The sequence below is a fragment of the Anabrus simplex genome, chromosome 2, assembly GCF_040414725.1.
Source record: "Anabrus simplex isolate iqAnaSimp1 chromosome 2, ASM4041472v1, whole genome shotgun sequence".
In the NCBI taxonomy this organism is placed as follows: Eukaryota; Metazoa; Arthropoda; class Insecta; order Orthoptera; family Tettigoniidae; genus Anabrus; species Anabrus simplex.
Genome location: NC_090266.1, coordinates 73,152,745 through 73,170,108, shown reverse-complemented (window position 1 = coordinate 73,170,108; position 17,364 = coordinate 73,152,745). Strand labels below are relative to the sequence as shown.

Here is a 17,364-nt window from a genome sequence, read left to right as displayed (position 1 = left end):
CGCATCCGCCGCCAAGCGGTGGCAGCCCCGCACGCCACGTCAACCGCCATTCTTCAGCATGTGCAAGACACCCTGGCTGTTCCAATATCGACCAGAACAATTTCCCGTCGATTGGTTGAAGGAGGCCTGCACTCCCGGCGTCCGCTCAGAAGACTACCATTGACTCCACAGCATAGACGTGCACGCCTGGCATGGTGCCGGGCTACAGCGACTTGGATGAGGGAATGGCGGAACGTCGTGTTCTCCGATGAGTCACGCTTCTGTTCTGTCAGTGATAGTCACCGCAGACGAGTGTGGCGTCGGCGTGGAGAAAGGTCAAATCCGGCAGTAACTGTGGAGCGCCCTACCGCTAGACAACGCGGCATCATGGTTTGGGGCGCTATTGCGTATGATTCCACGTCACCTCTAGTGCGTATTCAAGGCACGTTAAATGCCCACCGCTACGTGCAGCATGTGCTGCGGCCGGTGGCACTCCCGTACCTTCAGGGGCTGCCCAATGCTGTGTTTCAGCAGGATAATGCCCGCCCACACACACTGCTCGCATCTCCCAACAGGCTCTACGAGGTGTACAGATGCTTCCGTGACCAGCGTACTCTCCGGATCTCTCACCAATCGAACACGTGTGGGATCTCATTGGACGCCGTTTGCAAACTCTGCCCCAGCCTCGTACGGACGACCAACTGTGGCAAATGGTTGACAGAGAATGGAGAACCATCCCTCAGGACACCATCCGCACTCTTATTGACTCTGTACCTCGACGTGTTTCTGCGTGCATCACCGCTCGCGGTGGTCCTACATCCTACTGAGTCGATGCCGTGCGCACTGTGTAACCTGCATATCGGTTTGAAATAAACATCAATTATTCTTCCGTGCCGTCTCTGTTTTTTCCCCAACTTTCATCCCTTTCGAACCACTCCTTGGTGTTGCATTTGCTCTGTCAGTCAGTGTATTTCATGAGCTTCGAAATATATTCAGCAATACAAGTTATTAGCACATAGTAATGTTAATGTTATTTGTTTTACGTCCCACTAACTATGTATTTGAGCACCTTCACCACCGGATTGAGACAGGATCGAACCTGCCAAGTTGGGCTAACAAGGCCAGCGCTCTACCATCTGAGTTGCTACTCAGCCCGGCTGTTAGCACATAATAATTTTATAGTGGTTCACTACGTTAACAGTGTTCGTGTTGTCAGTATCTAAAGTAGAACCAATGTACTGATTAAAATGCAGTCAACATATTATGGAAAACGTGTGTGGTGCTATAAATTGTTGTCACGTAAAAGAACTCCCATGGGACTAAATTACGGTTCCTCGAGTCTCAAAAAACTGTAAATGTTGTTTGTGAGACATAAATCAAATAACATTATTATTATTATTATTATTATTATTATTATTATTATTATTATTATTATTATTATTATTATTATTATTATTATTATTATTATTATTATTATTATTATTATTATTATAAAGACAATCACGACAACAACCATCATAGCCAGTTAGTTTGCTACTGTGATGGCAAACAATACTTCCTCGTCAGCAATGCTTGGCTGTTGATACACTTTGTAATAAACTCTTGAATATCTCCATTATTACAGCTCGTACGGTAAAAAGGTGTCAAATATAAATGACTGAATCAAAATTACATTTTCTATAATTATTGTTATGTGCTAATAGCCGGGCTGAGTAGCAACTGAGATGGTAGAGCGGTGGCCTTCTTAGCCCAACTTGGCAGGTTCGATCCTATCTCAGTCCGGTGGTGAAGGTGCTCAAATACGTAGTTAGTGGCAGTAGCGGCGATTAGGGAAAGGGCGAGGCGGGCAGTCTCCCCCACTTTTTTAGAAAATATTACACTTTTATTCGAATTTTAGCCGGTTGAAGCTAGGAATTATATAAAAAAATCACTTTGCATAGCCCTGTTGTCTTATCCACTAATTCTTTCGTTTATTTTCTTTAAATAATAATGAAATTATTGGTGGAAATAAGCACAAAATGTCATTCGTACCCGCTCACCGATTTGTATAACGCCACAGCAAGTAGTGAAGTCTTTACACGTACGGTACTGTGAGGAAGGGTTGCAGGCGTATATATATATATATACCGTGTAGGTATGTCTTTTTACCATGTCATGGACACTGAGGTATGATTCATCCGCTTGCGCGCGCATTCACTAGTCTGTCATTCTCTTTAGTGTCTGTCAATTTCTTAATCTGCAGTCAAATACTAAATGATTTTAATTGTATATTCACGCCGTACTTCTACTTTTTGTAATAAATGCGTAATATTTTTCCTTTGGTGAAAGTTTAATCGTGTAATATTGAATCAAAATCTCAAAAAAATTACCATTTTGTGGTTTGTTTCTTCAGTTTTAATGTATAACACATCCCGTCCTCCACATCCCTCAAACCCGGGTACTCTTTCTTCTCTGTATATTTTTTAACTCCCAATCGCCGCTACTGGAGTGGGACGTAAAACCAATAACATTAACATTATCATGTGCTAATAATTTATGTTTCTCAATATATTTCGAAGCTCGTGAAATAATACAGTATCTGTGATCCGATATACGGTAAATACGAAGAAAGAGACAGAAATTTCGGTCGGTGGGTCACTTGTTTTCTTGGCTTACGCTGCGTGAACCATCAACGATATACCCCAAGCTTACGAAATGTACAGCATAGAAAACTTTACAAAAATGTCCGCGATGGTACGTACCTATTTCCAACCGGTTGCCCTCTAGAAGCGATTTTATGCTATAGTCCGCGGTAAAAAATAACTCCTTAAAATGAAATAAATATTTCGATATTATTCTGGAACTCCTCATCCAAATAAACTGTTTGACCTCATCCAGTATTTGATGCGGATTACAATAACCTTGTGAGGACATTTTTTGCATGAATGGTTCAGAAGTTACCGAGCTCGATAGCTGCAAGTCGCTTAAGTGCGGCCAGTATCCAGTATTCGGGAGATCGTGGGTTCGAACCCCACTGTCGGCAGCCCTGAAGATGGTTTTCTGTGGTTTCCCATTTCACACCAGGCAAATGCTGGGGCTGTACCTTAATTAAGGCCACGGCCGCTTCCTTCCAACTCCTAGCCCCTTTCTCCCTCATCGTCGCCATAAGACCTATCCGTGTCGGTGTGACGTAAAGCAAAATGACAGAAATAAAAAAAGGTTCAGAAGTTATGACCATTTTAGACTGTAGTGGTAGTACGTGAATGTACAGCTTTTTCTTTACCTCGCCGCTCGGAGCGCTGTATTCGACTTGGATGAAAAATATCATCGGAGCTTCGCTATTATATATATTAGACTGTGGTACCGCGGCAACGTATAAATATATATACAGTCGCGAAGCTCTAATAAGAGGAAGGTTCATCCATTTGTGAGCTGGAACGACACTAGCACGTCTAGCGGCGAAGTAGAGGCAACTTTATAGCAGTTAACAGGGAACGTATTACCACTATAGTCTAATTGGTCATAACGTCTGAATTTTAAGGAGGTTTGTTGCGGACTATAACATAAAATCGCTTCTGGAGAGCAATCAGTTGGAAATAGGTATTTTAGTATTTTGTAAGGATTATAATAACCTTGTCAGGACATTCTTTGCATGAATGGTTGAGAAGTTATGACCATTTTAGACTGTAGTGGTAGTACGTTAATGTCACCGCCGTCTCGATCCTCTTATACTGCCTGCTCTATGCCACTAGTTTAACACAGGAAGGCGCGACTACCAATAGTTCTCCTAATCGCCGTAAGAGTGCAGCAGTAGACGCACAATCTTCGCTGTCAGTGTGGGTGTAGCACTGTATTATTGGTGCATGAATGTGTGCGAAAACCTTAGTTATTTTGTACAATGAGTAAACGTGTCTGGTCACTTTCGTTCGTACAAGATATATTTTGAATAGAACTGTGAAATGAATTACTCATGTTATGTTTATAGATATTTCAAAAGTGATGTTAAGGTGTTGGTACTTGTTTCTTTCCGTTCGTGCAAGGTATATTTTTCGTAGAACTGAAACTTCAGATTCTTTCCCCGAAATATTCAACTGCTGTATACCATGTTGCCAATCTCAGCAAGGTTGTTCGCAGCCAGAAAATATACGACTCCATGAAATACAGTCTAGAAGAAAATTGAGAGAAAAGCGGCTGTCGTACTTGCTTCTTTCTGTTCGTGCAAGGTATACTTTTCGTAGAACTGTAACTTCAGATTCTTTCTCCGAAATATTCAACTGTTGTATACCATGTTGCCAATCTCAGCAAGGTTGTTCGCAGCCAGAAAATATACGACTCCATGAAATACAGTCTAGAAGAGAATTGAGAGAAAAGCGGCTGTCGGCTTTATCTAGGCAAAGACCTAATGAAGGAAGTAATTGGATATCCTCAGATTACTCTCGCATCTGTGCCTTTACACCTTATTTCAGAATTTGATGGAGCCTCCGCGGCTCAGGCGGTAGACGCCGGCCTCTCACCGCTGCGTTCTGTGGTTCATATCCCAGTCATTCCATGTGAGATTTGTGCTGGACAAAGCGGAGGCAGGACAGGTTTTTCTCCGGATACTCCGATTTTCCCTGTGATATTTAATTCCAGAAACACTCTCGAATATCATTTTATTTCATCTGTCATTCATTAATCATTGCCCCGGAGGGGTGCGACAGGCTTCGCCAGCCGGCACAATTCCTATCCTCCCTGCTAGATGGGGGCTTCATTCATTCCATTCCTGCCCCGGTCGAATGACTGGAAAGAGGCCGCGGATTTTTTCCAGAAGGTGATTAAAGCCGTGGAGGATAGTGGATTCCTTGCGATAAAAATTGTGACGGACAATCACTAAACGCCTTCATGTTTAGACATTTTGGACAACCTCAGATATCCACACGATAATATTCCAATCAAACTAGAAACAGGAAATCAAATCCTAGCTTGCGGGTACTAGGTTCGTGTTGTTGAAGAGAGGGTGGAGTGTGACATTTGTGTCAGCAACATCTCACTGCCTAGAGCTTCGGCACCTCTAAATGGAACTGATTATACATCAGGACAGAGGAGGAGTTCGATACCCAAAACCTAGTTTTGTTGCTCTGGTGAAGCATCTCCAGGAGTTCGTTTAAACTGATGTGCCCTATTGTCGAAGTCCTTCAAGCGTATGAGCGTAATACGAGGACTTGCGACGTCTTCCCTTTCAGAATACCGGGCGAGTTGGCCGTGCGGTTAGGAGCGCGCAGCTATGAGCTTGCATCCGGGAGAGAGTGGGTTCGAACCCCACGGTCGGCAGCCCTGAAGTTGGTTTTCCGTGGTTTCCCATTTTCACACCAGGCAAATTCTGGACTGTACCTTAATTAAGACCACGGCCGCTTCCTTCCCATTCCTAGGCCTTTACTATCCCATCATCGCCATAAGACCCATCTGTATGGGTGCGACTTAAAACAAATATTAAAAATCTTTCAGTATGTGTTTTGTTACACTGCGAGGTCAAAGAACATCAGCAAAATGTTAGTGATATTATCCTAACCAAGTTCGTAAGACCTCTATTATTTGATATTGCGTTGGCAAGAACACAAAAAGTACGGTACCACTCCAAGCCTTCGTCCAGGAAATATTGCCGATATTTATTATTACTGATGTATTTTACGAGCTTCAGTGAACATATGACCATACTGCATAGTGTTTTGTAGGCTGTCTTCATTAGAATAAGTTTAGACCATTGTGCGTCTATGTCTGCCATCTAGCGGAGAAATTTTGTCGCAGCGTAGACGTAAAAAGGCTGGCATAGAGCAGGCAGTATAGGAGGATCGAGACGGCGGTGATTAATGTACAGCGTTTTCTTTACCTCGCCGCTCGGAGCGCTGTATTTGACTTGGATGATAAATATCATCAGAGTTTCGCGACTGTATGTAATAGACTGTGGTGATACTATGTTGCCGCGGTAGAGAGGTGTGACAAACGGTTATTTTTGTGTAACTGCTATATCTGTCACTGCTACAATAAAGTAATTGTGAAAAGTATCAAGTGAAAAATAACGTCCACCGTTACTCACCTTTTACCGGTCACACATTGGTGTTCTGTGCGGTCACAGCCTGGTCACGGCTTCAAGCTTGCCCCCGTTTAACGTCCAACGTTACTCACCTTTTACTGGTCACAGCCTGGTCACGGCTTCAAGCTTGTCCCCTTACAGCTGTGTTGCAAATTGCCATTAATTCACTCACACATGCGCGCACGCATCACTATACACACTGTTGAACAGCAAAACACGCATTCCAATTTGCTATAAAGTTATCAAGAGGCAGACAGGGGATGAAATGAGAAGACAACATAGCATCTTTTTCTGAAATCTAGAGGAGTGAGTTTGACAATGCCCCAGTTAAGGATGGAAGACAAGAAAACATGATGATCTGTCTGCCAAACCTTGCACAAACCGGTACAAGAGGATCGTTTAAGTAAAATGAAGAACCGATAATGTGTTATTTTGTTATAATGGATTGTGTGAAATGAATTAATAAAAACTTAAGTGGGTGAAGAGACGTTATCACGTTCGTTTCATTCATGACAATCTGAAATGTTTATTGTACTTGTTATGAATATTCAAACAATTGTGCTCATTGTGTTCCACGGCGTAGGGGGCAACGCGCCCGCCTGTCACCTGGCGGTCCCGGGCTCGATTCCCGGCGGGGTCAGGTTTATTCAATTATAATGATGTCAAAGTGAAATAGTATTACAAAATGCATTTTATCTACGTTCATTCTATAATATCAGTTCAGTATGGAAAGTTAGCATAATAATACATTTATGGTACAAGAAAAATGATACGGGTGAAACTTATAATATTGTAATGTAGGTAGCCTTGCACGAACAGTTGAATGTGTGATAACAGTTTACACTTTAGTTACCACTACCAGATGACAGCAGGAACTTAAAGCAATCTCCTACGAAACCGCTCTCACTTGGAAGACATTCGTACTATCTGAAGGTCACATTCTGTGTCTGTAAGGTGCTACTAATGTGCAAGCTGCTACTAGTGACTGGTCCCCACTTCCCAGTTACTGTTTTCACTAGTATGTTTTTCTGTTGTCGTTACTCGATAACCTGTTATTTCTCGTCCTCGTTACATTTGTAACAGTGAGAGACATGTAACTGGGACAAAGTAACTGCTACGTTATTTTTCAGCCATCTCTACCGCGGTATTTTGATTGTACAGATTCGGGAGAACGTAGTTGGAGTATGTTGAGAAGTTGTGGGAAAGTTGAGGTCATATGGAATTATGTTCGGAGCGGTGGAGCGGTTGTACTATTTCTTTAGTGTGATAGTGCATTATAGCAATTCCAATAAGAAATATGGCTTCTAGCGCGGTTCAGTCATTGCTATTTATTTCCAGTCCTCGGTAATATTTCTTTACATATTTAATATAGTATTAGGCTCAGTTTGTATCAGTAAATTTGATAATACGGTACAGTGAAATGTTTCGTTATCTTTACGTAAGCTACGCAATTATTTGTAACTTATAGGAAGATGGGATTTGTTGGTTTAAAGGTGACAGGTGTTGACTTTTCCAGGAAAGTTAGGTATAAAACCCATTAGCAGAGAAGATGATTCAGGAGTATTAATCTGAGTGCGAAATTACGGGTTGATGGTAGGGTTCCCACCCCTCCCCCAACGATGATTTCATTCCGAAAGTAACCCATCACTAAAATTTTCGTAGGGAGGATCATTTCTTCATAAAACGTTAAGAATGAATAACAAAACTGTTATTAGGTACCGTACTGGAAATAATGCATTTTACTAACTTACGTGTATTTCCAAGAAAATGACAGCAATAATTCATGTTTTGTACAAATGTGGCAGGTTAGAAATGATTTAGTTCCGAAAGCATTAATATGAAAAATTGGTTTAGTGCCTATGTCGACTGCTGGTTGTGAATGTGGACACTGGAATCGTATTGTTGCTCATATCATGAAAACAGCCAAAAGAAATCACTTGTTGGTGAATACTTGACAGTCCCTGATGACAAACTTAATGGACCACCTCTGAAAATGTGGTGTGCTGTTAATATAGCTGATAACTGGGTCGCAGGCAAATGCTGGGGCTGTACCTTATTTAACCCATTGAGCCCTGCATATTTGTTGGATTGAAACTGCATTGGGGCTGGGATTATTTTGCAGGAAATATAGTGACGCTTCACATGATGAGAAATTTCTTACATACAAGAGCGTTAAAGATTTAAATGTACATGAAAACAAATGGCATTCATGCCATGAACCGCAGAACAAGGAATACATTAAATATATTTTATGTTATTAGCATGACAGGTCCATACTTGGTCTGCCTACTGATCTGTAACACGGTCATATCGTTGCACTTTCTCTTCGATTTCCATCTATTTGTTCATTAGGAGCATTACGCACACTATTACTACTACTAATACTAAAAAATTATATTCCTTATTATCGTTACTTTCTAACAGGGGTTATACAACCTGTGACAATAAATTTCGGTGAATGAATTCAGAACGGTTGATCCGGGAACACTGGCGACACACAACGCTGCACCTGCGTAGCAGCAGGTTTTGACCACCTGCTCCCAACGTTGTTCAGTTGAGTAAGCATGGAATGGCGTTCTCCGCGATCCTCTCGTCGAAAATATGTCGGAGTCACGCGTCAAAACGATACTAATCACCTTTTTTTTAATAGTCAAGGCATTATCCACAAGGAATTCCTTGTCACAGGGAACAACGTTGAATGCTGCAGGGTACATTGAAATTTTGACCCGTTTCATGAAACTTCTATGCAGGGTACAACCCCAGTACACACAACAAAGTTCATGGTTTTTTGTCCATGACAACGCTTGCCCACACACAGCCAATATCGTCAAACAGTTCATGGCAAAAAAGGGGATGGTGCAATTTAGACATCCCCCATACTCGCCAGATCTCAATCCTCCAGATTTCTTCCTAATCCCACGACTCGAACTCGCTTTGAAAGGAAAGAGATTTGATGATACTCCTGACATCCAACGAATCGTGACGAGGCTTTTGAACACCATCCTAAAGGAAGCCTTCTTGGAAAGTTTCCAGAATGTATATCGCCGATCTCAGCAGTGCATAATTATGGGAGGGGACTATTTCGAAGGACAGTAAGGTCACTGTCATGAATTGTTCATCTGTGTTGATAGTACACGACTATTCACCGAACTTTATTGTCACAGGTTGTATATTGGTAACTTTCAGTGATTTACTGAAGCCATCTTGTTTACAAGCGTATCTTAAAGTTCAGAGTTAGCCCACTCCAAACTAATATTACTTAGTGCACTATCAATATATACTAACAAAGAGCATATTACATTGGAGAGGAAGAGTTCCTACACAAATCACAAATGCAACTCACTCTGCCATGTCTTGAGGAAAAGTTTAATTACGTGGTGAAGTGAGACAATGGAGCAGTTCCCTGGCCGATACAGATACCGAAATTGGTTTGAAAAGTGCCTATTTTCGTAATTTTTTGGGTAATCTTGGTCTTCTTTAGAATATTCAGTCGGCCCTTTCAAAACAAACTCATCGCGCTGAATGTGCATAATATGCGCTGGCCACTTTGCAGGATCTAAAGTAATCACCGGCACCTGCTCCAATTTGGAAATAAATTCAATTTCAGTTTCAGTGTCTGTTGACAGTTCTATCACCCTTTTATTGCCATTATCACTATCACGATCACTGTGATCACAATCACTTGTAACGATATCATCAGTACAGGTACAAATTCAGTGTCTTTGGCCTCTTGACTGCTACTTTGTGAGGAGGAACTACAGCTAGGTGCAGACGTACTGGTCTCAGCTATGGCAACATTTTATGTTGTATTAGTTTTTTAAAAATTGGTTAGTTTTGGCACTGTACTTAATAAAGCCTCATTCGCTAACTCGCTTTCCTTGTACAACTTTCTCCTTTGCGCCCCTGACTACTTTTTCAACATGATGCTTGAGTTTTCCAGTAATCACTATCACTATGCACTTCACAACAACATCGTTCAGTATTCATAAAGCTTGTAACGCACGGAAGAATAAACTATTAGCAATTGGCGTAAACAGCGACGGCGTGTCTATTTCAATGTCACTATAAAACCAAGTAACCAAGACAAGTGTAAACTGTGTCCGACGCTTACTGCGGGTGGGGACGGGTGTTGATGTCGACTTGCCGGTGCTGATGAGTCGCGTTCCTACACACTATACACAGTTACTACAGTACATTATGCATAGAGAGAATTTGTGTACACTCAGCCATGCATCCATTGTTATTGTATAACACAGCACAAGGCGACTGCCTCGGTCGCCCCACCCACGCGACTGCCCTGCTAACTTGTGAACATATTAAGTTTCTTAGCATGAAACTCACAGGCCAACCTCTGCTTGCAAGGTCACTCCTCCTCTATGCACTTATCCCACATCTGCATTTTCCTACCCTACTTTTACACATTTCCCCTATGCGAGGTCCATTAGGTGCCTCCGTCTTGGTGTTGCAATTTTAATGGTCGCCAATGTACTTAACAAGGAACATGATGAAGGGCATCAGTTTGTGGCGATAGGAGTTAGGTTCACTGTCTGCTGTTTTAACCATGAACTTAAGAAGAAAGTCTGCCTCATCACATGACAAAATAAATCCAATATTCCACTGATTAATCATCATACATTACTACAACGTATTTCCCAATTTTTGAAATATTAGCAGTTTCTAAAATCTTAGTTTCACCAGTCACCTTTGCTACACATACACAGTTAGGGGTAATTTTTTCATGCATTGAATAAGAAACAAATAGTGAGCATGAATAGCTCATGGTTTAGCTGCTGGCTTTCAACATGAACTTCTTAGTTTCAAATCCCAGGATGAAATTTTCACATGAAAAGCTGCACAACAGCAATCGCTGGCACAGCGATGTTCTGACCTGTAAACCCAAATTTTCTCTGCATAAAGTGGACAGGTGAGCCTTTACTTGCTAGCTTGTCCCTCCTCAACCCACTGATGCCATATCTGCTTTACTTTGTTCTAGGCGACAGTGACTTGATTAGTTGTCAGCATGGCTTTGTTCTACCCTACATTACGCATTTTCCCTATGCGAGGTCCATCAGGTGTAGTCTTTGGTGTTGCAATTTTAATGGGCAGCAATGTACACTGACTGAGCAAACGTCATGGGATAGCGGAGCACTGATGCACAGGTGTGTTGTCTGCGCACCACACGCCCCCTGTGCCAGTGGCAGTTGTATAGGAGACCTTGTGAGCAGTTGCTGTGCATGTGACAGGTGTAACATGGAACGTCGTCGTGAGCTGACACTGTTCAAACGGGTTATGGTGGTCGGTGCCCGACGGATGGGAAGTGCGATTTCGGAAGTGGTGCGGGAATTCGGCTTCACACTATCAGCCATGTCCAGGGTGTATTGTGAATGGTTGAATGCGGGTGTCACCGTCCACAACAGACGAACGACCAGCCGTCCAGCCACCCTCGATGACCGTGGCCGGCGACATCTGAGACGAATTGTCAATAGTGACAGACGGGCAACCGTGCAACAAAACACGGCTCAATTCATCACAGGCTGTGCTAGACACGTCTCCCAGTGGACAATCTGTAGGAACATGGGTTCTATGGGGTATGGGAACCGGCGCTGCACATGGGTGCCACTGTTAACCCAACGTCATCGGGCACAACGACGCGCACTTGTCGCCAGTCACCAGCGATGGACACTGGAACAATGGCGTAACGTGATATGGTCTGACTAATCACGATTTCAACTGCACCATGCCGATGGGAGGCTCCATGTATGGCGCAGACCACATGAAGCGATGGATCCCGCCGGCCTCGGAGATGTGGTCCAGGGCGCTGGTGTCTCTGTTATGGTCTGGGATGCATTTTTCTTGTATGGAATGGGCCCCTTAGTTGTTCTGGAAGAGACTTTGAATGGTACGCGGTATGTTGAGCTGCTCGGAGACCATCTCCACCCATTTTTGGCCTTCCTGCACCCAGACGGTTCTGCGGTGTTTCAAGATGATAACGCGCCGCCACATCGCTCCCGTGTAGCCCGGGAATGGTTCCAGGAACATGCAGCGGAGGTCCAACGGCTGCCATGGCCACCCAGGAGCCCCGATATGAACCCTATCGAGCATATCTGCGATGTCCTGGAATGCAGGCTCCTTGCCATGGATCATGCACCCACGAACAGACCAGCATTGACGGCTGCTCTGCAAACGATTTGCTGTCGGCTGCGTCCAGAGGACTTGCAGGGACTTGTCGACTCACCTCCACGGCGTCTCACTGCAGTTTGCAGGGCCAGAGGAGGCCCCACATGCTATTAGGTGACTATCCCATGACATTTGCTAAGTCAGTGTACTTCACAAAAAACGCGATGAAGGCATTTTTTTATGGCCGTTACAAGGTAGGTTCAAAACTGGCCAAAACTGAAAATGAACCAAGGTAGATAGATCTACGATCTCAGAGGGATTAGCTGATTTAATAATTTAACTTAAAAGAATCCATTGGTGTAGAATATGTTAGATATCCAAAACATGAAGATCTAATTGCTTTAAATTTGTCTAGTTTGATATGGAATACCTCATCATTTTTTCTTTTCCTTTCAGGTTTACAAGGGATGCGAGAGCTGGCTCTTCTCCTGTTTCAAGCAAGTATGAAATTTCCAAACATCTCCGTGTGTCAGAAGTTGATACTTCTTCAAAGTTTCAATTCCGTGACCAACTCGGTTTACTTGGAAATGAGCAGAAGTATTTTCCTCATTATGTGTGTGATGATATTTCAGTTGATACACCTGATAGAGCAGAAGTTGTTCAAAATGGAATTTCAAGAAAAATATGCAGAATACTTGGAAAGGGAAGTTTTGGAACTGTAATTCCAGGAAAGTACAAAGGTAGGTGTTATTTTTCCTTATATAGCAGTAAAATGAAATCAAACCAGAAGATTTATTGCAGCAGTTTTGGAAATCCATACGTTACCTTTTTATTGTTACGATGAAGCAGATCATCTAATAGTAGTTCACACAGCATAGAATAGTATCATTGGAAAGTTGACTTCAGGGCTGCTATGCTATGGTAATATTTGTGATGAATATCAATGTTTTCGTCCCCTGCAAACCATGTGACCTTGCCATAGTGGGGAGGCTTGTGCATCCTGGTAAAGCAGATACCGAGCTGCAGGTGCAACCATATCAGATGGATAACTGAAGAGAGACAAGTCTACCGAGCTCGATAGCTGCAGTCGCTTAAGTGCGGCCAGTATCCAGTATTCAGGAGATAGTAGATTCGAATCCCACTGTCGGCAGCCCTGAAAATGGTTTTCCGTGGTTTCCCATTTTCACACCAGGCAAATGCTGGGGCTGTACCTTAATTAAGGCCACAGCCGCTTCTTTCCTACTCCTAGCCCTTCCTTGTCATATCGTCGCCATAAGACCTATCTGTGTCGGTGCGACGTAAAGCAACTAGCAAAAAAAAAAAAAAAAAAAATAAAAAAAAAAAAAAAAAAAAAAAGAGAGAGAGAGACAAGTCTAACAAATGGTTTATCGAAAGGGGTGCAGCAGCCTTTTGGAAGTTGCAAGTTCGGCAGTGTAGATGGACGGATGTGGCCTGGTAGAAATCCTTAACATGACTTAGCTGTGTTAATACAGCTACATGGCTAAAAGCAGTGGGGAAACTACAGCTATAACTAATTCCCGAGGAAATGCAGCTCTCTTTGTATGAAGGATGTACTGATGATGTCTTTCTCCCATGTAAAATATTCCAGAGGGAAAATAATCCACCATTCGGACCTCCGTGTTGCAATAGAGGTTGCAGTCATCAGGGAGATGAATACTGACATTCTGCGAGTTGGAGTGTGGAATGTTAGAAGTGTGAATCACTGTGGTAGGTTAGAGAATTTGAAAAGCGAGATGGATAGACAAAAGTTAGATGTGGTTGGTGTAAGTAAAGTACATTGGCAGGAAGAACAGGATTTTTGGTCAGGCGATTACTGAATTATCAACACTGTATCAAACAGGGGAAATGCAGGAGTTGGTTTAATAATGAAGAAGAAAATAGGGCGTTGGGTAGGCTACTATGACAAGCATAGTGGAAGGATTATTATTGTCAAGACAGACACCGAACCAATGCCCACCACAATAGTGCAGGGCTATATGCCTACTAGTTCAGCGGATGGTGAAGAAATCAAAGAATACATTAAGAGATATACCGAGCTCAACAGCTGCAGTCGCTTAGGTGCGGCCAGTATCCAGCATTCGGGAGATAGTGGGTTCGAACCCCACTGTCGACAGCCCTGAAGATGGTTTTCTGAGGTTTCCCATTTTCACACCGTAATTAAGGCCACGGCTTCTTCCTTCCCACTCCTAGCCCTTTCCTGTCCCATCGTCACCATAAGACCTATCTGTGTCTGTGCGATGTAAAGCAAATTGTAAAAAAATATATATGAAGAGATAGAAAATATAATACAATATGTAAAAGGTGATGATAATCTAAGTGTGATGGGAGACTGGAATGGAGTGGTAGGCCAAAGAACAGAAGGTAATAAAGTAGAATAATTTGGATTGGGACATGAGGTGAGGCTGCAGTTTGTCCTCTCCTTTTCAGTGTTTACATAGAATGGGTAGTAAAGGAAACCAAGGAGGAATTTGGAAACGAAATCACAATCCAAGGAGAGGAAATCATAACCCTGAGATTCACCATTTATATTGTTATTTTATTTGAGAGCACAGAAGATCTGGAGAAATTGATGAGTAGTATGGACAGAATCTTGGGGAAGGAGTACATGATGAGAATAAATAAGTCCAAAACAAATGTAATGGAGTGCAGTCCAATGATGTCAGGTGATGCATGAAATATCATATTAAGAAATGAAGTTAATGTTATTGGTTTTTACATCCCGCTAACTACTTTTATGGTTTTCAGGAGGAAATGAAGTCTTAAAAGAAGTAGATGAATATTGTTACTTGGGTAGTAAAATAACTAACAATGGCAGAAGTAAGGAAGACATAAAATGCAGACTTGCACAAGTAAGAAAATAAGTTTGCTCACTTTGAACAGTGATAATAGGAATCGGAAGGATGGTTTTGAAGACTTTCATGTGGAGCGTGGTGTTGTATGGAAGTGAAAGTGGAAGTGGACAATAACTAGCTCAGAAGGAAAGAGAATAGACGGTTTTGAAATGTGATGTTACAGAAGAATGCTGAAGGTGAGATGGATAGATGGACTCGCGAATGAAGAGATACTGAATCTAATTTGTGAGAGGAGATCAATTTGGCTAAATTTGACGAGAAGAAGAGATAGAATGATGAGGCACATCTTAAGACACCAAGGACTTGTTCAGTTGGTTCTTGAGAGAAGTGAAGACAGTAAGAATGGTAGGGGTGGACCAAGGTATGAATATGAGAAGCAGATGTAGGATGTAGCAGTTAGGTCGAAATGAAACAATTAGCACAGGATATTGTGACATGGACAGCTGCATCAAACCAGTCTGTGGACTGATGACATGATCATCATCATCAATGTTTTACATACTGTATGGTATATGTTGTGAAGACAGATATTATTGATCACTCTGTGTGAACGCAGAGGCATGTGAGCTCACCGCACAGTCCATCAATCACTACTGATCTGTGTTTGGGGCAATTGCCCAAGTGGCAGATTCCTTCAGTGTTTCTGTATTTCAGACATCTCCTGTGAAAGTGCATGGAACAAGCATGTGATAGCCAGAATAATTTTTTATCAGTAAAACATTACTAACATTTGTGCCAAAAAGATGTTCCGGAATTTAACATGGTTCGACTCGCACAGCATCATACACCACACAAGGCTGCCAACTTAGGTGTGGCTAGTGACAAGGTGATTGGTCTCTTTTGAATGAAAAGTCTGAGTTCCTGATGAGGGAATTAGATCTTTCACACCAATTGTTGTTGTTGGGTATTCAGCCCGAAGGCTGGTCTGATCCTCCACAGCTCCACCAAAGGCTATCATAGACAGCCTAGGCGTCACTGAAGCATATAAAAAGTAAGGTGTAGGGCTTTTCAGGCTTTGCTCTATAAACCCAGTGTTTTGTCTTAGGCCATAGCCGCTTCCTTCAAACTCCTAAGCCTTTCCTATCCCATCGTCGCCATATGACCTATCTGTGTCAGTATGACATAAAGCCACTACCAAAAAATTTACAATGTAATTAGGAAAGGCAATTGTGAAAATCTGATGAGCATAGCGTTAGTTTATAATTAATTTGCGATTGTTGCTAGACTTTACGAACGAGATTTAGTTTTATAGTATTAACAATGACAGTATTCTCCCCAAACAAACAAAAGTTTACAATGTAGTTGGTGATGGGAATGAATACAATCACTTAACCTAATGAGTAGGGCAGTATTTTTACAATTAATTGTGGTTCTCACTGTCCTATAACTACAAGATTCACACACAGAGAATTGACAATGACAAAAATATTGTTTAGACAATTTAATATTTACACTGTAAATAGTATATAAATATAATTGGCAGTCATACAAATTTTAGTGAAAATGGGAAGGGTATGTATAGGTACTTTAAGGCAGAAACAGTTTTCAAGGAGGACATTCCAGGATTCATTAATGAACAAGAGGAGGATGTATGTGAGGATCTACAGAAGGCAGAAGAATTCTGTCAGTAGTATGTAAAGATTGTTTGTTACAAGGATAATGTCCAGATCGAGCAGGTAACTAATACTAACAAAGTATTGATATTTACCTCCAATAACAAAGATCTTTACAGTGAGATACAAAAGTTGAAAGGTAGAAAAGAAGATTTCTGGGAATATACTAAAGCCATTGGGTTGGGATATAGTATCATATGTGAAGTACTTATTTGATTACTGTTAGCATGAAAGAGCTATACCAAATGAATGGAGAGTTGTTACTGTAGCCCCTGAACATAAAGCTGAAAATTACAGGCCAGTCATTTTGACATGTGTTGCATGTAAGCTTTGGGAAAGTCCGTATAGCATCCTTTTACTGCTATCCACATCCTCTTCCAACAATAGTGTAAATCATTCCCAGCTTTTCTTTACTTGCTACTTTCTTGCACCTTCTTTCCCTTTCCTGATACTCTGTAGTACTCTCTTCAGTTTTATCCTTATTCCATATTTGCCAGCTTTCTTTTTATTTTTCACTGCTTCCCCTACCTTCTCATTCCACTTCACATTCACTCTTTCAGCAATTCTGACACAAGCACTCAATGCTCTGCTTACAAATACCTTCTTGAATATCTCCCATTCAATGTCCACACTCTCCACCTCAGCTCTGGGTAAGTGTTGTTTCAATTTATATTCAAATTTTCCTTACTTCCATATCTTTTAATTTCCATATGTTTCTTTTCCTCTTTCTTAT

General features: G+C 41.9%; 1 protein-coding gene across 1 annotated transcript in view; it reads left to right on the top strand.

Moving 5' to 3' along the window:
- Positions 1–7,200: 7,200 nt before the first annotated feature.
- The window catches only part of Mos (Mos oncogene), a 164,023-nt gene continuing 153,859 nt past the window's right edge, over positions 7,201–17,364 (top strand). Inside the window, exons 1-2 of the mRNA XM_067142329.2 lie at positions 7,201–7,372; positions 12,602–12,885. Coding sequence (XP_066998430.2) covers positions 7,326–7,372; positions 12,602–12,885 — 331 coding nt within the window. The 5' untranslated portion in view covers positions 7,201–7,325. The remainder of the gene's footprint in view (positions 7,373–12,601; positions 12,886–17,364) is intronic.